This window comes from Antechinus flavipes, chromosome 4 (assembly GCF_016432865.1).
Source record: "Antechinus flavipes isolate AdamAnt ecotype Samford, QLD, Australia chromosome 4, AdamAnt_v2, whole genome shotgun sequence".
In the NCBI taxonomy this organism is placed as follows: Eukaryota; Metazoa; Chordata; class Mammalia; order Dasyuromorphia; family Dasyuridae; genus Antechinus; species Antechinus flavipes.
The window spans coordinates 23,035,767-23,058,397 of record NC_067401.1 but is presented as its reverse complement, the minus strand read 5'-3'; the positions used below and the strand labels follow the sequence as shown (position 1 = coordinate 23,058,397).

General features: G+C 40.9%; 1 protein-coding gene and 1 pseudogene across 1 annotated transcript in view; both read left to right on the top strand.

Annotated features, from left to right (window-relative positions):
• LOC127558739 (S-adenosyl-L-methionine-dependent tRNA 4-demethylwyosine synthase TYW1-like) overlaps positions 1 to 1,454 on the top strand; it is a 214,641-nt gene extending 213,187 nt beyond the window's left edge. The window contains exon 16 of the mRNA XM_051992012.1: positions 322 to 1,454. Coding sequence (XP_051847972.1) covers positions 322 to 543 — 222 coding nt within the window. The 3' untranslated portion in view covers positions 544 to 1,454. The remainder of the gene's footprint in view (positions 1 to 321) is intronic.
• Positions 1,455 to 11,486: 10,032 nt separating this feature from the next.
• On the top strand, positions 11,487 to 11,961 carry LOC127559272 (translationally-controlled tumor protein homolog; annotated as a pseudogene).
• The last annotated feature ends 10,670 nt before the right edge of the window (positions 11,962 to 22,631 follow it).

Genomic DNA, 22,631 nt, shown 5'->3' with positions numbered 1-22,631 from the left:
GGGGGGGGGGGACGAGTCCCTCCCTTCCAGCTTCCACAAACCGCTCCTTTTCTCCCTCTCCCTTTCCTTTGTCTCCCTTCTTCCCTCCCCCTCTCCTAGAAAACAATCCGCTGTGAGTCTGAGCCAGGCCTTAGAACATGGAGAGATTTTTTTTAACCTTTATTAGACAAGTTTTAGAGAAAAAAATCAGGCTGTTGCTTGGTGACCTGCTTTAGGAGTTTCTTTAAGAAAATCATTTCTGCTTCGCCTTCTATGACTTGTATTTTCTGCTGTGTAATCACCCTTAGCCACTAATCTGACAACTCTACTTTTTCTTCACAGTTCAAGATTGATGGGGAATGGTGGACCTGGATTGATTATGACCGATTCCAGGAGCTCTTCCAAGAGTACGAAACCAGCGAAGGGTCAAAGACCTTCAGCGCCAAGGATTATATGGCCAAGACTCCCCACTGGGCAGTCTTTGGGGCCGGCGAGCGAGGTTTTGATCCCAAGGACACGAGATTCCAGAGGAAGAACAAATCTAAGGACATCTCCGGCTGTTGAAACTCGACTTTAGTTGGGAGCTGGGATCTGGTCCTAGAATTGACGAGTCCTCTCTAACTGTGTGATCCCAAAGACACAGAGCTCAAGTAAATTTTCATGCAGAGAATATTCAAAAAGCAGAATTCTCCGGAGAAGGAATTCCCCTGCATTTGAGAAGGAAAGGCGGAGCCCTGACACATTTTTATTATATGACTCGGGGTTTTGCCTCTCTTAGATTTAAGCAGGAAAATGGCCAGTGGATCTGGACTACCACTGTTGGACTTTGACTCACAGCGCAGTGAGCACGATTGTCACGCCTGGTGCCCACTTGGTGTGAAGGGGCGGGCTGGCATGGGTTAAATCTCCCTGCCTGGGCACCCTATCATTGCCCTCCTGGAGTTCGGATCACTGGTAGTTCCCAAGAACCAACCAATTTGCTGTGAACGGAGGTGGCTTTTACTGCCACACAGTCAGCTCTTGACTTGGCTGACTCGGTGCCAGCCCCCTGAGAAATGGATTGTTCTTCTGTGGATTCACTTTGCATTCTGTGTCTTTCTGTTTCCGCCCTGCTTCCCCGAGAGCTAATCCATGGCTGGATTAGAAAGCAAGCCTCTCTGCACCAGGGTGCACTGTCATGGCTTTGGAGTATTCCTCGCAGCCGGATTCCCAAACCAGGAGGACAATTGCTTTTTATACGAGCAGTGAATTTTCGGGCATCTTACAGTCATATAAAAAGTGGGCTCCTGGTCTTCTCTTCTTTCTTAGAGTTGTCTCTGTTCCCATGAATCTCGAGGTCCATTTCTTCTCTGGCGGAGAGCTCACACGTCCTCAGAGCTTGTCTTTTTGGAAGGTCATCATGGTTATTTTAAAAATGCCTTCATCCCAGGAACTGAGCTTAATAAAATATTCTTTTTGGAATACTTGGAACACCAGTTTTCTTTTGATTATATTTTTTAATAGATGCGTCTCTTAACCTCTGAAAAGTGACTCATAAAGCCTGGAAAAGTGCCGAAAAAGAAAGTTTGACTCTTTTTTGCAGCGACCCACATTTGTACCATGTACCCTGATCCTGGTACCCAAGTGGGCTTTACAGTTCCCATGAAAAATGGGTGCTTTACAGGAAGGGGAAAGCTTAGTAGCTTTGGGTCTAAGGGGGGTTATCAGACACTTATTACATTATGTTGATAGACCATGAGAAAAATGAGGGCCTCCACCACCTCACTGATAAAACTTAGAGAGACTTGCCAATACCTGCCCTCTACCCACCCAAAAGATATTTAAAGGGAAACCTGGTCATATCTTTACAGCAGTGTGGCAAGAGGGTGGGGGTGACCTTGGTGGGGGATGGGAAGCAGGGAGGGATGCTGCTTCTCTCTGAGACTCATTTTCTCTGTAAAATATAATATCTTCAATGGGCAGTTGTGAATAGCCAATGAGATGATACATATTAACCACTTTATAAGTACAGTTTTATATATATATACAAATCACAAATGGAGCCAATGCTCGGAGATTGATGGGCATAGGATTAAGAACAGAATACTGGATGGAAGAATCTTTTTCAAAAGGAACTGATCAATTAAGACAACTCTGAGATACCATTTCACTCCTCTCAGATTGGCTAAGATGTCAGTAAAAGATAATGATGAATGTTCCAGGGGATGTGGGAAAACTGGGATATTGATACATTGTTGGTGGAGTTGTGAACTGATCCAACCATTCTGGAGAACAATTTGGAACTATGCCCAAAGGGCTATAAATTGTGCAGACCCTTTGATCCAGCAGTATCTCTACTGGGCTTATATCCCCAAGAGATCATAAAGGAGGGAAAGGGACCCACATGTGCAAAAAAGGATCTGATCTCTCACTTATAAACAAGTTACTTCACCTGTCTTGGAATGTTTCCTCATCTAGAAAAAGAGAGGGTTGTCCTAGATGGCCTCTGAGGAGGTACTTGTTTCATAAAACAAGGCTGTATGACCTTGCAATCCTACAATGTCATAAGATTGGGCCCGTTGTCAGGTCCATTTTTGTTAGGATTGTACCGTTAGGATGGATTCCAGTCAAGACACCCTTTCTCCGTGTCCACCCACAATCCGTCCCATCTCTATAACTTGTTTGCACATACTTAATTGTATGTTGTCTCCCCCTTTACACAATGAGCTCCTTGCCTTTCTTTGTATCCCCAGCATTTAGCACAGTACCTGGCACACAATAGGTGCTTAATAAATGCTGGTTAACTAACTGACTCCAGAGCTAATGGTCAATAGTGGGATTGACACCTCCCAGGTGGGTGATTTTATGCAGCCCGTTTCCATCACCAGGAAGAGAGCTGAGCATCTCAGTCTAGCCAACAGTGGAGTTCATGCAGACCCACGTCCCTCCTCAATAAGTTCTCGGGGCCTTGTTTTATTGCTAATTAGGCAGTGAGACCAAACCGCAGTCGATCCATCTGAGAGCTGCGGTACCCTCGGTACGTGAAATCTCGTCTTTCCAGCCATATCCTTACGGCCAGGAAAAGAGGCGGCAGCCGCATCTGTGGATGGAAGGAAATAAATTGTTTCACACTAATTAACATAAGCATTTTAAAAACAGCTGAACATTCCTTGGACCCCTCCTCCCTTCCCCTTTTTTCTTCCCCACAGCCGTTTCTCTCTCACCAACTTCTACGTGGAATGAGTCTGCAAATATTTACCATAAAACGAGATCCAGAAATCGGCTTCCATTTTATGGATTCCAAACAACACGGCATTTAGTGAAGTGAAAGACTTCTAATCTGTTTTTTATTCTTTCAGGGTACATTGCAGGCTCTCTATTTAAAATACAAATTAATGAACATTTCCCTGGGCTCTCTCAATTTAACTCAAATTAACAGTGACTAATTCTGTTGGCCTGGAAGACCTCTCAGGCACTGAGTGCTTTTGTGACTCACTCCTTACCTCAGAACTGATGAAAGGTTCTGCTGTAATGACCAGGTTCCGGAGACGTCAAGTCCCGCAGTCTGGATCCTGTTTCTGCCTCTTTTGGACGGGAGATGCTCGTGTTTTGAATGAGCGAAACGGCTTCGTGAACCCCGGCGTCTGGGATTCTTCCTTGTTGCCTTCGGGAATCGTGATTGGGGTAAATATTCATCCCGCTTAGAGAGAGAGCGAGCCGGGAGCAGCAGACTGCTCGCACAAGGAAATCATTTCTGAATCGTTCCCGCGATGGACTCGGCCAAGGCCTGCCAATGGAAACTAGAGGATTTTGCAGGAATTCTGCCTGAGTTCACAGTTTGTAATTAGTTCCTGGGGCCGCCTTCCTCAGAGTGTTTGCAAACATGTTGCTCTCCCTCTCTTAATCAAGACCCACCCGGACACCGACTCTAGCAAGGCTCAGGCAGCATCCTCCCTTCTCAGTCGGTGTCCAGGGACTAATTAGTTGTCATCCTTTGAGTGGTTAGATGGGGACGGTGTGCGGATTGTCGTTAGGAACCTAGCTTTTTCAATTATATTTCGCTTTTCCAAGTGGGATATAATGTGTTATGGAAGCGGGAACGACTCTGTCCTGCAGGGTTCCAATCATCGACTGTAGATATCTGAGGGGGTTGGAAGTAGCTGGGACTGTGATGGGAGAAGTGTGAAAGCTGCCTCCATGGGGGTGGAAATGTCTCAGCCCCTTCCCCCAGCCTTCATCGGCCACCCCTCGTTCATGGGAGCTCTAGACTTTGAAGCGACCTCAGGGGCCATCGGGTCCAATCCCCTTGGGTTTACAGAGCGGGGAAACTGAGGGGATGTGAAGGGATTTGGGATCCTAGTTCTTTGATTGGAAAAGACATCGGAGACCCCTTGTATATAGACTAAGAAACTGATATACTTAGGATCATACAAGTGGGATGGATTCCAGTCAGGATACCCTTTCTCTGTGTCTACCCACAATCCATCCCATCTCTATATCTTGGTCACACATACTTAGTTGTACGTTGTCTCCCCCTTTACACAATGAGCTCCTTGCCTTTCTTTGCGTCCCCAGTATTTAGCACAGTGCCTGGCACACAGTAGGTGCTTAATAAATGCTTTAACTCACTCCAGAGCTAATTCTTTCTTCACTAAACCGCTGGATGTGCTTTCCAAGACCACAGATACAGTCTCCACTCTTGAAGGGAAAGTCATACGTCCTACCTAACCTCATCCCACATGGGGCGCCCGTCCCACTCCTTCTAATACTTCTCATGGGGAAGCAGTATTCATTAATGGAAAGAATTGGGTTTAAATTCAACCTCTTCTAGTAATCTGATCTTTGGGAAGCAAAGCATTGGAATTCTCTAGGTCTCTTCTATAGAGAGAAAACTAAGAGAAGTTTTCTCTTCTATAAAATGGGAGTGTTAAAACTTACCCAACCTGAAAGCTCACATTTGTAGGGCACTTAAGTTTTCAAAGCATTTTACATACAGGGTGGGCTAGGTAGTGAACGAAATGGTTAGAGCATCTGACCAGAGTGAATTCCACTTTGACATCAGTCACTTATTAGCTGTGTGACTCTGGGTAAGTCACTTTATCCTATCTGCCTCAGTTTCCTCATCTGTCAAATGAGAAAATGGCATACCCCCTTGGTACCTCTGCTCAGATAACCCCACATGGATCACAACGTCATAACTGATCAAGAGCTATCTCATTTAAGTCCATTTTGTAGAATTCTATTATTATGATCTCCATTTTACAGATGAGGAAACCACAGATCAGAGGTTAAATGGCTTATCCAAAATTATACAATTTGTACGTGCTTAAGGCAGGATTTAAATCCAGGTTTCCTAACCCCAAGTATAGCACTCTAGCCACTATGCCAGGATGTCTCTAAGCCACTTCAGAAAGTGATTTTTTTTTTAACCAATTAGGCCATCAATAAGCATTTATTAGGCACTCTCTGTGTACCAGGCGTTCAATCTTTCAGATAAGACAAAACAGTTCCTGCTCTCTAGGGGCTTACATTTAGTGGAAGAGGGCAATGTCACAGGGACCCTTGCGACTCCATTTTCCTGAGACCTTGCATTGTCCATAGAGGGGATGCACTGCCCATAGTTATGGCAGAAAGGCCAAAATAAAGGCAGCAAGGTGGATGCGGGATGGGGATTTCCCCAGTTCTGGTGGGCCTTTGGGACCTCTCCTGGGCCTTTGTGCAGGGAAGTAGCCATGTTCCCTAGCAGGGGGAGACACAGAAGCGGCGGGGCTGCTTACTGCTGGCGCCCCTAATTAACTGCACATTAGGAGTCGGGATGCTAGCTTTTCTCCCTCGGCCAAATTGAGCTGCTAATTACCAAACCCAGAAGCTCAGATTGTTTTGTGTTGAGTGATTGTTAGCAGACCAAACCCAGGGACATAGTGCCGAGAGTGGGCAGCGCCGTCCCTGCTCGGGGTCCAGGCAAGCCCGTCTGGCCCATCTCGTGTGGCCATTGAGGAACTGAGTCCAGGAGTACCATAAAGTGACTTAGACTCACAGCACCAGGGCTGGAAGGGCCCTCAGGGGCCTAGTTCATCCCCCTCACTTTATAGACAAGAAAATGGGGGTTCCATGACCTGCTCAAGGTCACAAAGGTCAAAGAATCTGCAATTTAGAGCCAAAGGGGTCTTAGAGGACATTGATTTTATAATGGAGAGAGATGAAGGGACTAGTCCAGAGTCACTGAGCCAGTGAATGTTTTCCTAAAAAAACCCCTAGGATTTGAACTCAGGTCTTCATTACTTTTACGTCTAATCATTAACTAATGTGATGCGCTTCTTCAAAGAAAATTGTAAGCATGTTTTGTCTTTTTTAGCACAGCATCTGGCACATAGTAGGCACTTAATACATGTTTATTGAGTGATTGTAGATAAGTAAGTAATTTGCAGAATATTCTCCCAGGAACAGATAAATATCGCCCTTTGAGGCCATTAAGAAAGCCAGTGGCAGCTCAGTGACCCAATAATAGGTAGAATACTGGAGTCAGAGTTTGGAAGAACTGAATTCAAATCCACCATCAGATATTTACTAGCTGTGGCAAGTCACTTAAGTGCTATTTGCCTCAGTTTCCTCATCTGTAAAATGGAGATTTAGTAGCTCCCACCTCCTTGAGTTCTTAGGAGGATCAAATGAGTTAATAATCCTAAAGTGCTTACTTAGTGCACATATTAGGTGCTATATAAAAGTTATTGTTATTATTGTTACTATTATCATACAAATCTCTGAACCCCACCAGTACCTGATGACAAATCTCTTCCGCCAAGTCCCTGACAAGTGATCACCTACCCGTGGAGACTTGAAGACTCCAACTTCTGCCTTGGCAGATGTGACTGTGGCCAAACATCTGATGGCAAACTTCTTTGACCACTGCTGAGCTGATGTTTTCTCAGTGGAGTCCTTCTTTGGGTCTCATCATCTGAAGCATTTCCAGTATTTAGAATTACAGGATAAAGAACCTTGTTTTCTTTTATGTCACTTTAAGTCACTTTTTAGGGCCATCTTGGTTGCGAGGGACAGAATCAGAATTTGAGAACTCAGGTCCTTTAATTCAAAATCCATTGTTCTTCTGTGACCCTGGGTTCTTCCTGAAACTGAGAATTTGGGGTCTTCACACAGTGGGAATGAGGCATGGGAAGTAAATCCATTCAACAAACAAAAACTAAGATTCCTGAAAGGCAACAGATAGGGGAGAAGGGGGGTGGGAAGGGCCTAGATGGAGAAGATGGGGTGAAAGAAGGCTAGACTCAGAACCAAAGGACCTGACTTTGAGCCAGTCGGTAAGAATATGTGAAGCGCCTACTATGTGTGAAGCCTCAGACTCAGTGCCTTCCATGTGGCTTCTGTAAGATTGCACTCTTGTTGAGGTCTAGCTTTGGGGTACCTAAATGAAATTAGGGTTAAGGTCTAGTGGCAGGTTTGGGGTACAGATTCGGCACAAGGGGGTCTAGTAGCGGCCCGAGTTCCCAATAAAAGTATTTATTGGCCCAGAGAGCTAGATTGATAAAAGAGGTTTATTATTGGATAAGCAAAGTTAAAGTATAGGCGAAGGGAGAGATAAGGAGAGCACTGCACAGAGGGTCCTCACATGGTAGCCATGTTTGGAATCTCTGCAAAGAGGGGTTCCCAGCATGGCCTTTTTATAATAGGAGACTTAGCTCGAGGGGCTTTCAGGTGTAGCCCCAAAGTTGGCTCATATCCGGGTGGGACTGGGAACAGGTCAGATCTTCTATTGGAATTCAAAGGGACCAGGATTTGTGAGTTAAAGGGCAATTTACATTATTAATTAGGAGAGGGTGGGAATCTAGAAAGGAATCTTTCCCGCATCACTCTCACTCTGTGACCCCAAGTTCCAGAGCTCAAAGAGCTCCCCAGAGTGAGGGTCCCCAAAGTAAGAGAAGACTTGACAACAAAAGGGATGGACTAACCCAAAAGGGTGGGAAAAATTGATATTATTTGCCTTTTCCTGAATCTTGGGGTTTGTTCCCAACACAATCTCATCTATTCTACATCTTCTATAGTCTATTACTGCTTCCCTCCCTCTACCTTCTTCTGAAACTTCTCAAGCTCCCTAAGTCCCCCTTTTGGCAGCAGCCATCAATCCCAAAGGCCACTAGAACCTAATTCTGTCTAAAGCAGGTGCTGAAGATATCTTTGGGAAAATTTCTTCCCTTCCCTCTATCTCTAGCATAACCACCAAGAAACTATAAGTTACTGATAAGGATGGATGATCAAAAAAACCTGCAGAGACCTGGAGAGACCAATGATTCAAGACAATTCTGAAGGACTTAGGATGAAAAATGCTGTTCACTTCCAGAGAAAGAACTGATGAAATCTAAATTTAGATGGAAGCATATTAAAAAAAAACAAAACCCAGCAACAATAAACTTTCCTTTTCTTTTTTTGTTCTATTTTTTTTGTAACATGGTTAATATGGAAATATGTTTTGAATATTTTCACATTATAATCTATATTAAATTGCTTGCCTTTTTAAGGAGGGGAGTAGAGAGGAAAGGAGAAAATTTGGAAGTAAAAAAGTTAATTTTTTATATACAATTGATAAATATTTAATGAAATAAAAACATATAAATCAGATTTTTGACCTCTTTTTTTCATTTGGCCATCTCTGTATTTTAAGGAGTTCTTTCCTTCAGTGAATTTTTGTGCCTCTCTCACCATTAGACCAATCTTGTTTTTTGTTTTTCGTTTTTTTTTGCTGAGGCAATTGGGGTTGTGACTTGCCCAGGGCCACTCAGCTAGGCCTAATTTGGTTTTTTAAGGTGTTATTTTCTTCAGTACTTTGGGGGCCTCTTTTACCAAGCTACTAATTTTCTTTTTATAATTTTCTTGTATCACTCATTTCTTTCCCCAATTTTCTCCTCTACTCCTCTTAATTCTTTAACAGGAATTTTTGTTGGGTTTGGGTTCAGTTAGCATTTTTCTTTGAGACTTTGCTTGTAGTTACTTTCACATTATTGTCTTGTGATTTTTTTGTCTTGAGCTTCCCTGCCAAAGTAGTAGCTTTTTATAGCTTAGTTCTTTCTTTGTTGTTTGCTCATTTTTCCCGTCTATTTCTTCACTTTAAATTTTATATTAAAGTTTGGCTCTCATCACTCAGGGGTAGGGAGCCACTGTTCCGTTTCAGCCTTTTTTATGCTGCTCTTTTCAGAGCTAATTCTGGGGGTCTGCAAATTTCCAGAGAGGTATGGTCACTGCTGCCCTGCCCTGCTTCCCTGCAGTCACAAGCAGTAACCTTAGAACTCTGACCAGGCCCCTGATCCCTTGTGATGAACCACAAATTCTCCTTTTTACCCTGGAACTGTGACCGAGGAGTGTTATGGGCAGTAGAGCTGCCAGTTAGTAGCAGTTTTCTCTGTACCAGCAAAGAGTCCCATGTAGTCTCTTTCTGATTAGTTGTCTAGTTCATTGAGAGTTTCCAAAGCTGCTTGTTGTGATCATCTCCAAGGTCAGATGCTGGTCTCAGACCTTTTCTGCTAACTTCCTAGACTGGAAAAATGTCTCAAAAGCCAACAACATTGACTCTGTCATTCCAAAAATGTGATTGGAGGCGCGATTTCAAAGTTTTTTGGAGGGGAATGTTGAGAGAATTCAGATGGGTAGAAGCCTCTAATCCATCAGCAAATTTCCAATTTGCATCAGAAGAATGAAGATCACTGGTGGAATCAGATATAAAAAGGATGGTCTGCAGAGAAGTATTTAAGACCTTTTTGCATGTGTCATAAGCTCTTTCTTTCCTAGCACATGATGGTGTGTGTGTGTGTGTGTGTGTGTGTGTGTGTGTGTGTGTGTGAATCCTGTGGGAACCCGAGACACACATTTTCAGAGATTTCCAGCTGAAGTCTCCACAGGTCTATCAAGTACAATTTTTCCCATATTTTGTTGAAGTTCATAATTTCCTTCTGGTTTATCTCTCTGTTGAATATGTCAAGATGTGACAGAGGAAACGTAAAGTCATGTAGGATTAGTTTCTTATTGTTCAGATCTTTTTACTTTTTAATTTTAGTTAGCTTTTCCTTTAAGAATTTGGTTACTAAGTCATTTCGTGCACATATATTTATAATTGTCGTTGATTTGTTATGTAAGGTGCTTTTAATAATAAAATAATTTCCCTGGTTTTCACTCTTAATTGTGTCTGTGTTTACTAATTTTTTTAATTTCATAAGTCATTTATTATCTTTGTGTGGGATCTTCCTTTACCAATGAATGTCAGCAGGTTGCTTGGGAATAGGAAAAATTAAATGGTTTGTCCATAGTTACACACCTGCTATGAGCCACATGTGAGACTCTTCTCTTTCCCCCATCCCACCTCGTTGTTTAATTATCTTTTACTTGTGTCCCATCCCCAGGAGTATTTTACTTATCCCCCAACCTTTCTTTCAGTCCTCCAGATGATTGAGTTTTATCTGTTCACTTTTCAAAATATTCTCCCCTCAATTCTCCCCCTTTGTATTCTAAGCAGTCCTTATTCCAGATGTTCCATAAAAACTATAATAGATTTAAAACTCCATGACAACATGTTTACATCGAGTAACTTTGTGTCTTGCATTCAATGATTAAAAAAAACCCCTCTTTTAACATTTTAACCACTTGGTAAATTTTCATATTAAATCCCTTTCTCAGAACTGCATATCTCAGCAGAAAAGAGTTACCTTTCCTAATGTTATTGAAAAATATTCTTTTTTTCATGATGAAGTATTGCTCAGTTTTGTGGGAAAGGTAATTTTGCAGTAAAAAGCAGGTCATTTGCTTTTGTTTTTGAGCTTGTATTTTGGTTATTCATTATTTCTTTTGTTCATTAAATAAGTTCATGCTAGCCAAATTCATGATTATTGATATGTAAATTGCCTCTCCTGGCTACTTACAAAATTCTTTCTTTGACATTGAAGTACTAGAATTTGGCCAACTGCATTTCTGGGGAGGTTAAGTTTCCTCTTTGTGGTAATCAATAGTTGTTTTTTTTTTTTTTTTTAATAAACTAGCATTCTACCCTCTGTTTCCAATACTCCTGGACAATTATTCTCAGATGATTTTCTGGAATATAGTATTTGAAGTCTTTATTTCTTCACACTCCCCCGTCCCCAATAATTTCCCCATTTTCTTGCTGAATTCTGCCATCTTGTTCTGTTGCTTTGCTTTGTAGAGTTCTGAAAGTGCAATCAAATCAATAATACAACTGCTTCTGCAAAAGGCGTGTCAATGAATTACCCTGTGGCTCCTCCACTTACTATTCTTCCTGTGACTTCTCAGACCAAAATACTTTTCTCTAGCCACAACTTCCTTTTATGTGTTGAACGTTACTGGAATATAAATTCCCTGAGAACAGAGATTTTCTTCTGTTTTTTGTTTCTCAAGAACCTAGAATATAATGCTTAAAACATGATGCTCAGGCTTCTCTGCCCGTTCCCCCTTATCCCAATTAAGGGATAAGGGCTCTGGATTCCTACCACCCTCCTTCCATCACTCCGATCATCTATCAGGATCTCATCAGTCATGATGAAGTGTAATCCGATATCTATAAGATCCAGGAGATTACAAAAGATAGAGGTAGAGGGGAAGATGGTCAATAGAACAGAAGGTACCACTGATGGACCATTGACTGATCAGGGGAAATGCCTCTGCTGAAGATCCTGCAGGTGAAGTAACAGTTGACATCACGTTGTTGACATCATGTGCAAGAAACTAGCTCCACAAAAGAATCCTACAAAATATTTATCAGAGAATACATGAAATCAATCAAAAGCAGACTTGAAAAATAGGAGATAGTAAACCTTTTTATTTGTATAACAAATCAAATGTATCCTTGCTAATTAAGGAATAAACTACCAATTCTTTATTGGTAAAATCACGAATCCAGATGGCGTGCTAGCTCTCTTGAACTTCCATGAGGATGATGTGACCCCATTTGTAATTTTCTTTAACAGTGATATAGAGATAAAGAAATGTTAACAGATTCAGCCAATTGGATCATCATAATTGGGATGCTATTTTTGGTAATCTCCAAAACAACAGGACAAATCTGGATTAATATCATCTCAAGCTTTATTCACTGATTTTTTGACCTTGATTTATTTGGAATGGAGGTATTGTTTTTAAAAACAGACCAGTTCCAATGATCTTGTGATGAAGAGAGCCATCTACACTCAGAGAGGACTGTGGGAACTGAGTGTGGATCACAATATAGCATTCTCACTTTTTATTGTTGTTAGCTTGCATTTTATTCTTTCTCATTTTTTTCCTTTTTGATTTTTTTTTTTGTGCAGCAAGATAATTGCATAAATATGTATGAAAAAGAAACTAATCTAGAAAAACAAAAATAAAAACTTGTCATGTAGGTTGCCTAAAATAAAATACATTCAAACCCACATTAGAGAAGTCCTCCAAGCCTAAGGTGTTTTTTGAAGTTAAAATTACAATAACTTACTATAGTTGCACCTCAAGATCATTGTAAAGATCATTGCCTGGTCTTAGTTATTTTTCAACATAAGCCTCTTCAGATAGATTTTTCTCAAAGTGGACTCCTGGTAAAATTGGAATCTAAATTCTGTTTGCTAGTTAAACCTGAGTTGAATAAGGGGAGAAATGTCTGCAGATGTGACAATCATATGAAGTAGACCTTCCTATATTTTCATTTTTTCTGCAAATTGCAGTAGAGTTAACTTTGGAAGAGATTATATCCAAACTGAATAAAATGAAACCATGTAAAACTAAAAAAAAAGAAATGAAAAAGAAAAAAAATAGTATAATGTTCATTCATATTTCATCCAATTTTGCTGGTTTAGATTTTGCTCTGTTATTCTTCCCTTCATTTTTCCTTGGGGAGCAGAGGTACTCCCCCAAAAATCCACCAGAGAGCTGAGATTTTCCACTATCTTTTCTACACTGCCCCTTTTCACATACATCTTGAAGTCTTCTTTACCAGACTTTTTGCCAATATTATAGATGTCATATATTCCCTTGTATCTCTTATTGGGATTCCAAACCATTGTGCACCAATGCCGCCTATCCATTTCTGTCTGCCAGAGATGTGGTTGGTTTTGATCCTTTTGTTTTCCTTTTGGAGTGTTTGTCCCCTCTTTGACTCTGTAGTTTTTTTTTTTTTCACTGACTCCAGTTCTCTCTTGCTTTCTTATTTCTTTAGTTTTTCTAATAGTTTTTCCTCTGATATTTTTTTTTATGTGTGGATAGAGTTCTTTCCTTCCCTGTCTTTCTGTTGATGTTCTTTATTTTTCTGGTGTATTTGTCATTGCTTGGAGGTGATGAAGGAGAACGGGGCTGAGTCACAGCTTCTCACTTGCCATCTTGGCAGGATTAAAATGAGCTGAATTTTGAGAAATCGAGAAACAGCAGGTTTTAGATGAGCTGGCTCTGTTTGTTTCTTGGGGTGGTATGAAGGACTTGGTGATCACTACATGCACTAAGATGCGGTTTTCTGGCCCATTTGAAGGTCATAGCATTATAATTTATACCTAGAAGAACCTTAGAGGTCATCTACTTCAACCCCTTCATTTTACAGCCGTATAAAATAAGTCTCTGGGCAAATCTCTTAAGCCCCCAGCCTTGGTTTCTTCCTCTGTAAAATGGGGATAATAATAGCACCTTCCTAACAAGGTTGTCATATCAAATGAAAAAAAAAAACATAGAGAAAGCACCCTGCAACTTTAAAATGCAAAATAAATGTTTGTGGTGATGGTGGTTGTTGATTAATGTGCAGAGTCAACATGCCCTTTTGGGGGCTGGTTACCCCAATGTTCTTGATGACCTTTTCATCTGGGAGCCAGGCTGATTGCCAGAAGAAAAGATTTTTACCCTTCCTGCATGAACTGGGAACATCTCCCTTGGCTCTGGGGTTGTTTGTGAGTGGAGAACTATGCATCTTGACCCAATAAGCATCGTGACATTTTATGCTTTCTCAGAAATTGCTTTTATTTCCCTTACCAGATTTAAAAGAGATTGGAACGGAATATCCTAGCAGGGCACTCAGCCTCCTGGAAACTCTGCGGCACAGGGAGTCCACAACATTTATTTGTTTCTATTCTCTGCTCTCAGGCCTTCTATCGGGTACTTCATTCTGTGTCATAGAAACTGGGCAGGTTTTCCCCCTCCCCTCCCCCGGATCCCATCCTGAAGGTTCTGAGAGCCTGAGAGGCCCCGTTCCTCATTCTTTGCTGAGAAGGCACGTGGGATAGATGACCCAGAGCTTTGGACACTGAGCTTGTTGACCCTTTATTAGCAATGGGCAGGTCACCCCATCAGCTTCCTCTAGATGATGGGAACAATGTTGCTTAACTAGGGTTTGGTTAGATGAACTGGATTAGAACTGTGATTTCTTTATTTTTTTTAAAAATTATTTTTAGTTGTATTAATATATATCATTTTTTACATTAGGTTTCTTGTAACAGAGCAAACAATTTAAATTAAATGATCTCCCCTGAAAATAAATGCTATATTCCACATCTGTAATCCCTCCATCTCTCTATTTTTAAAAAAAATTTTTTTCTCATCCATTTCCTACCTCATTAAAAAATAAAACTAAAACCAATTCCTTGTAACATATGTGCATAGTCAAATCAAATAAATTTCTTTACTGGCTGTATTATATACATGCACGTACACACATGACTGTGCTATATATTTTTCTCCCTGAGGCAATTGGGGTTAAGTGACTTGCCCAGGATCACACAGCCAGGAAGTGTTGTGTCTGAGGCTGGATTTGGACTCCGGTCCTCCTGACTTCAGGGTTGGTGCTCTATCCACTGTGCCACGTAGCTGCCCTATCAACAAACAAACAAACAAATATATATGTATGTGTGTCTCATTCTGCACCTCTCTGTTCCAGGCAACAGATTTCATTCCTCTGGAATCTTGCATAGTTATTATATTGATTTTGGTTCTTTCTGCTTACAAAATTATTTATTCCACAGTGTTGCTGTTCTAAAGGAAATCATCCACCAGGTTCTGTTCATTTCAGTCTTCATGAGTTTCTAAGAGTCCTTCATTTCCTCACATTTATATCACGGTGGAGTTATCCCTTCCATCTTGTGACTTTTCCCATCGTGGTTTGGATATGTCACAGGCAACATAAGAAACCGAATGGGAATTTTGGGGGAGTTTTGTGGAATTGGCAGATGACATGTCCTAGGTTGGCAAATGACACCGAAAAGTTTAGAAACTCATAAATGCCTAAAATATATGTGTAGCATTACATAACATCAACATATTTTATATTTTAAAACCACAATTTGCCTCCGATACAAAAGGAGGGCCCCAGATTTTTACCCAGATTTTCCAGATCGGGGGGTGCTACGCCCTTATGGGGAAGGCCTGACTGTATAAGTTGTTTTCCTAATTCTGCTTCATTCACTCTGCATCGGTGCAGATGAGCCTTTCCTTGTTTTCCTGAAATTCCTCACAGCGTAATCATCCTCCCTTGTGTTCACAGACCACGATTTAATGCAGATCTTCCTCAGTTGATGGACGTGTCCTTATATTCCAGTTTTCAAGGGTATAGGGAACTCTCAAGAGAGGAAACGCTATCCACTAATCCTGGGAACAACTCTTTGCAATTTATAGTCACCAATTAACATCACCCATGTCGTATTGCATTTTTATTCATTTTGTTAACCATTTTCCAATTCCGTTCGGTGCAGGCTGCAGGGAGCCGAGTGTCTCAGACCGAGAGTCTCGAGAGGCTGTGTGACCTGCTCAGGATGTAGCAAAGGCAGAAATGAACTCAGGTCTTCCTGCTCCAAGGCCATCTCCTTATGCTCTATGCCAAAGAAATGGTGGTTGTTCAAACTTGTCTGACTCTGCATGACCCCATTTGGCGTTTCCTTGTCAAGAATACCAGCATGATTAGCCATTTCCTTCTCCAGCTCATTTTACAGATAAAGAAACTGAAGCAGAATTGAGTGACTTGCCCAAGGTCACACAGCTAGTCTTTCTGACTCCAAGACTGGTGTTCCTTCCGTTGTACCATTAGTTGTCTCGAAGGAAAAAGTGTTTTGCCAATCTGAATATGTGCTAGAAATGGGAATTATTTTTATTATTCACATGTCTGCAAACTCTCTCTCTTTTTCTGTTTTAAAGCTTTCTTTTTTTCTTTCTTTAAATCTATGGGATTTATTTTTTCCCAAACCCAAAAGTTAGACATTTGGCCAACTGCCTCCACTTTGCTACTGGAGTGGAGCTGACTGTTACGAGAACACATGAAGAACCCCGGAGTCCATCTAATACAATCTCACTTTACAGTTGAAGAAATAATTGGCAAACCCTCCAAGCTGGGATTTGAACTCAAGTAGTTTGACTTCAGGGCCAAGGCACTTCCCTTTATACCAGTCTTGGTATATAATAATTGCAACCTACATTTATCTCTTTTGTACTTCATTTCTGTGCTCCACTCCCTCTTTTCCCATACTGTCCCTATCATATACAAGCCGCCATATTATAGCACTTTCAACTTTTAAATACATGAACTCACTTGATTCTCACAATATCTGTTAGGTGAGCTCTCCTGACATCCCTATTTCACAGATGAAAAAACTGAGGTTCAAAGATGTGTCAGAGGGGGGTTTCCCAGACAGTTTTATTTTACATCCCCATGTAGAACAATTGGAAATTCCTCTCACACACTGGACGTACGTGCAGTGGACTGAAAAGTTTCTTCAGTCTTATTTCTCCATCTTTGGTAGCTTTCTGTCTTTCCAAATATTTTTATTACTATTATTTCCCAAATGAGAGGAAGAAGTGAAGGATATTATATTGGTTTTCATTGACGATCAGAGACCCAGGATGCGGTATGAAGGATGGGAATATTAGGGAACCATAAGCACCAACGGCAAACTTATTCCTTCCCCTGGACCGTGAGTCATGTGGACCATAAAGGTCTGTTGGGATGGAGGTGGTGGTGGGGGGGAAGGACAGGCCATTTCTGAATTCTTTTACTAGAGGGAAAGCAAGACTATTCTTAACTCCTCCTCGTGTTTTTGTTGTGTTTTCTATATTTGATGCCTTTTTAGCATACGTACTTCCAGGGCAGCCGAACAACTTTTTTTGGGAAGAGCAAAATGAGTCAGATACTGATGTTTTCAGGCTTTTTTGGGGGGCAAAAATATGAACCAAAGAGATTTTTGTGGGACAGATAAGCCAGCCACTAGCGTTCACACGCCTTCTCTGGGTAGAGAAATGAGTCAGAGAGGATGCATGTCCTTGGATCTTTGGATTGTGGGAGCTGGGGGTGGGATGGGGTCCCAAGAGCCATTGTGGCCCAGTGGGAAGAGTCCTGGACATAAGAATTAGGTTCAAATCCCTCTTTGGGCCTTTATTAGCATTATAAGGTCAGTTAGTCTATCAATACTTCAGTTTTCTCATTTGTGGAATGGGGATAATAATTGTCACACAGAGCAGTAGATAAGCTGGCCTTGGAGCTAAAAAAGGCACTCTCTCTCTGCTGGCTGTTTGACTTTCAGTAAGCCATTTATCTCTCGGTGTTGGAGATAATTCTCACCGATCTGCATCAGTGGAAGGATTTTCCTCATTCGAAAATTCTTTGTTCCAATGAAATTGTGGTCCAGCCACCATCTTAAAGTGACTTATCATTATTAATTGTGATCCTTTCTACTGAAGGGATTGTCTCAGTTCCTATTTACCCAAATCAGGAAACGCCTAGGACATTTTGGGATGGTTTAGGGGGGACAAAGATCTGGATTTTTTGAAATTGAGGCTCTCCTCAACCGTCCACCCTGCACGGTCCCCATCCCTGCGGCTGATTCTCTTGCTGTATTTTTGGTTTCTCTGCCTCTGTCACTCAGATTATGTCACAGAAAAGCAGAAAATCTGGACTAATTGAATTCAGACGGGAACATCTGTCATTGTATTAAGTCCAAATTGATCTATGAATTGAGACAGGGTTATGACCTCGGCATGAGTCCCAGTGAAAATACTCTTAGCTAATGGAGTTGAAGAGTGGGTATTTCCTTAATGATCTCTTCTGATGAGGTGCAGGGAGTAAACAGGAGAAAAGGGGCAAAACTTAAGGGAAAAAAGTGGATTTAACTTAAAGACAATGCAGGGCTTCCTGCAGGCCATCCTGTTTCCAGAACCATTTTGGACCTTACTTTTCTACCAATATGAGTAGCGATGATGGGTCATAATTCAACTTAATAAACATGAAGTGCCCACTAGGTACCAGTGGGGGCTGGGTGTAAAATAGTGCATAGAGCACTGGGCTTGGGGTCAGGAACACCTGAGTTCAAATTTGGCGTCAGACACTTACTAGCTAGGTGATCCTGGGCAAGTCACTTCCCCACTGTCTACCTTAGTTTTCCCATCTATAAAATGGGAATCTTAATAGCACCTAAGTCCAGGGTTTTGGTGAGGATTGAATGAGATGATATTTGTAAAGTGTTTAGCTTGGCACATAGTAGGCACTTAACAAATTCTTGTTCCCTTCCCCTCCATAAAATAAAGGAGTTGGGTTTCTTGATCTCCAAGGTCCCTCCCAGCTCTGACAAAATTAAAGTAATATCCTTATGCTATTATTTGTCCTCCTTGTTCAAATGGCTGCGATCCTCTATTTGCTTGGTATTCAGCCATATCTGACTCCTCATGAGCCCATTTGGGATTGTCCTTGGCAAAGATACAGGAGTATTGCCATTTTCTTCTCCAGCTCATTTGACAGATGAGGAAACTGAGGCAAACAGGGTAAAGTGACTTATTCAGGGTCACACAGCCAGTAAGTGTCTGAGGTTGGATTTGAAGTCAGATCTTTTTGACTTCTTGACAGTTATCTATCTACTGCACCACCCGACTTCAAATCTCAGCTTTTGCAAGTAGCCTTTCCCAATTCTCCCGATGGTCTTCAATTTACCCTGACTCTATTTTGCTTGTTTGGCCATTCCCTTCCTCTTGGATTGTGCCCTCCTTGAGGACAGGTGCTGTTTTCTGTCTTTCTTTGTATCCTCCAAGAGCTTAGCACATAGTCAGCACTTAATGCTTGTTGACTTGACTTTTTTGTTGTGACTCAGCTCTTTTCTTTGACTTGAGAGTTAGATATTCAAGAAATAAACCCCAAGAGGGAAGCTTCCTCCTGAAACAATTCATGGAAGGTGCTACATGATTTTTTTAAGAGGTACTCGGTATTTTTATTTCTTTACAAATGAGAGACCTTAGATCCTGAGTGGTCTTTTACCCCCATTAAACTGATTTTCTTTCTTTTTTTTAAATTAAAGCTTTTTATTTTCAAAATATATGCATAGATAGTTTTTGAAATTTGCCCTTGCAAAACCTTGTGTTGCAATTTTTTTTTCTCTCTCCCTTTCCCCCACCTCTCCCTAGATGGCAAGTAATCCATATTAAACATGTGCAATTCTTCTATACATATTTCCACAATTATCACACTGCATGAGAAAAATCAGATCAAAAAGGAAAAAAAATTAAAACAAAACACAAGCAAACAACAACAAAAAAGTGAAAATACTATGTTGTGATCCACACTCACTTCCCATGGTCCTCTCTCTGGGTACAGATGACTCTCTCCATCACAAAACCATTAGAACTGTCCTGAATCACCTCGCTGTTGAAAAGAGCCTTCTCCATCAGAATTAATCATTGTATAATCTTGCTGTTGCTGTGTACAATGTCCTCCTAGTTCTACTTACTTCACTTAGTGCTATATGATTTGGAAGCAATATCATCTCTCTTAGTTTTATATATATATATATATATATATTTTTTTTTTTTTGGGGGGGGCGCCATCCTACCTGCATGTGGAACAGAAGAATTGGATGAGAAAATTTTTTGTTGCAGTGTCAAGAATATGCTAGATTTGGAGTCAGAAGGGCAACCAATAAATCAACATCAATTAAGCCCCTACTATATATTTAGCACAAAAAGAGCCCTGGTCCTCAAAGGAGTTTACTGCCCACTAATCTCTAAGTTCTCTTTGGGATCCAAATGGAGCTACTTGACTGTGCCTTAAATCCAAATCACGACCCTCAGGGATTGCCAATAATAGATTCCAATCCAAGTCTCACTTGGTCATTGTTTGCTTTTTGCTGACTTAGAGTGATTGCAGATAGCAATTGCTTTTTGTTTTGGTCAAAAACTCCCAGGGTCTTTTCCTCCCAGTTTGATTTTTTTTTTTTTTTTTTGAGTAAACAAACTGGACCATCCTTTGCCTCATTTCTTACCTAGCCTTAAATCATTGAATGGGCATGGCTTCAGACAAACTGAGACCTCAGAAAGACCTTAGCTTAAAAAGACCAATTTCTCCCTCTAAATCTGGGGCCATTTATGGTCATCCTGATCTATATCTTGCTATTATTATTATTATTGGTTCCCAAATGGCTCTGGAAGAGAAAATGAGGTTGGCGACTTTGAAAACTGCCTCCTCTCTCAAATCCAATTCACTTGCAATCAAGACAATTTCCTCCTGATGTCATTGATGGAAACTTCAAACATAAAGGAGAAACAATATGTTATTATGGATGTCCTGAATGCCACAATTCCCATTTCAGCATTTTCCTTGCTTCCTTCGGTTCTTTTCCACAGCCCTTATATCCTAACTTTTTTTTTTTTGAGCTTTAATTTAAATATTTTTTGAAATATTTTTACCCCTTTACCCCTTCACTTAATTACCTCATTCTGCCCTCTGATTGCCTCATGTTCACTCTGCCTTTTTGGCACTCAGCTCTGCTTTCCCCTGCAGTACCCATGCCCCCAAATTAGCCTTATTTCTCTGCTACCATCCGGTCAAACCTCCTGTTTCTGACCATGTTGCACCTCCTCCCCAATTCAAGAAGAAACTCCAGTGGAAACCTGTTATTTCCAGAGTCTTGGAGAGTGGAGATATCTTTCCTCTCTCTTTTTCTGGCACTTGGGATGCTGCTTGTCACTTAGTAAATGCTTAATCAATGTGTTTTGCATTAAGGTCGTCATTTGGATAGAGTTATAAATATTTCCCCCTTAGTGTCTTCATGTCTCTTGCTATTTCGTTGTTGGAAAGTATTGCAGGGGCATGTGTGTTTGAGTGTCGTTGTTGTTCAGTCTTTTATAAAGTCCTGTCTGATTCTCTGTGAGGCCATTGGGGTTTGCTTGGCAGAGAAACTGGAATAGTTTGTCCTTTTCTTCTGTACCTTATCTTACAAATGAGGAAACTGAGGCAAGCAGGGCTAAATGACTTGGCTAGATCACACAGACTATGTATCTATGCATACATATACATACATGCACACACAACTAAATATATGTACAGACATGTATATGTATACACCATATATGTTTTGAGATCTGGTAGAAAAAAGATTCAATTCAACAGTTATTTATTAAGTCTCTACTATGTGTCAAGAATTCTGCTAGAGATACAATGGAAAATAATTCCTGTCCTCAAGTAGCTTACAATTTGCTCGAAAAGATACAGCCTTAGAAATCAACACAATATAATCTGAGCTAATAACTAGGGAGGGGATTCAGAAAAGGCTTCTCAAGTACAGGGGAACCTGGGCTGAGTCTTAAGAGAAGCAAATGATTCCAAGAGGTTGAGGTGGGGAGGGCATGGAATTTGTAGCCTGGCTACAAAAATTGGGATACTATTTTGGGAGAGCAGTTGATAAGCCAATTTGGCTAAAATATAGAAGGCAGAAGGGGAGCATTTATTCATCTATCTATGTATCTATCTATGTATCTGTCTGTCTAATTATTTATACATCTATCTATCTGTCTGTCTGTCTGTCTTGCTGTCTATTCATCCATCTATTTATTCACTTATCTATCAGTCTATCTATCCATCTATCCTTCTATCTTTCTATATATTTATCTATCCATCCATCTAGTCCTTTATCTATCTACCTATCCATCCATCCATCTGTTCATCTATCATCTACCTATCCATTCATCTGTCTGACTTTCTGTTCATCTATCTATTCATCCATCCATCTATCTATATATGTATCTCTCTCTATAAATCCACCCATCCATTTTTCCATCTATCTATCTTTCTATCTCTCTGCCTGTCTATCTCGCTATTCATTTATCTATCTATCTACCTATGTTTTGATTGTTGGATAGAAGCCAGGTCTCAGAGAGACTAAATCACTTGCCTATTTTGTGGATAGTTCTGAAGGTCCAGAATTCCCCCCTAGACTCTGAAGTCAATTCAGGAAGACTGGAGACTTTCATTTTGATTCAATCCTTATGTTTCATTTATCATATTGATGTTGGATATTAATACATTTAAGATGAATCTGGAGTATATTCAGATACCTAGAGGCTCAGAAAATGAATATTTGTGACATGTTAGCTAAAGCACAGGAGAGGAATGTAAGGGCATCAGTTGTGGCCGTAACTGCCTCTTAAGGTTCCCTTAGGTTTGCTTCTTTTCTTGTTGATTCATATTATTTCTCACCTTTGCTCCTTCTGCCAATCACCCAGGGGCATCTGAGGCAAAGAGGGTTCACCTGTGCTGTGGGCACACTCCCTAATGGAAGCCCCACACTCTCAGCTGTTTTTTCTAGCTGGGCTCCTTGGCTATCACTGGTTATTTTCAGTCCTTTCCTAAGATAGCTTCAGTATCACACGGTCTTTGTGACAGAGGAACCGCATCCCTATTTGTCTTCTTCGAC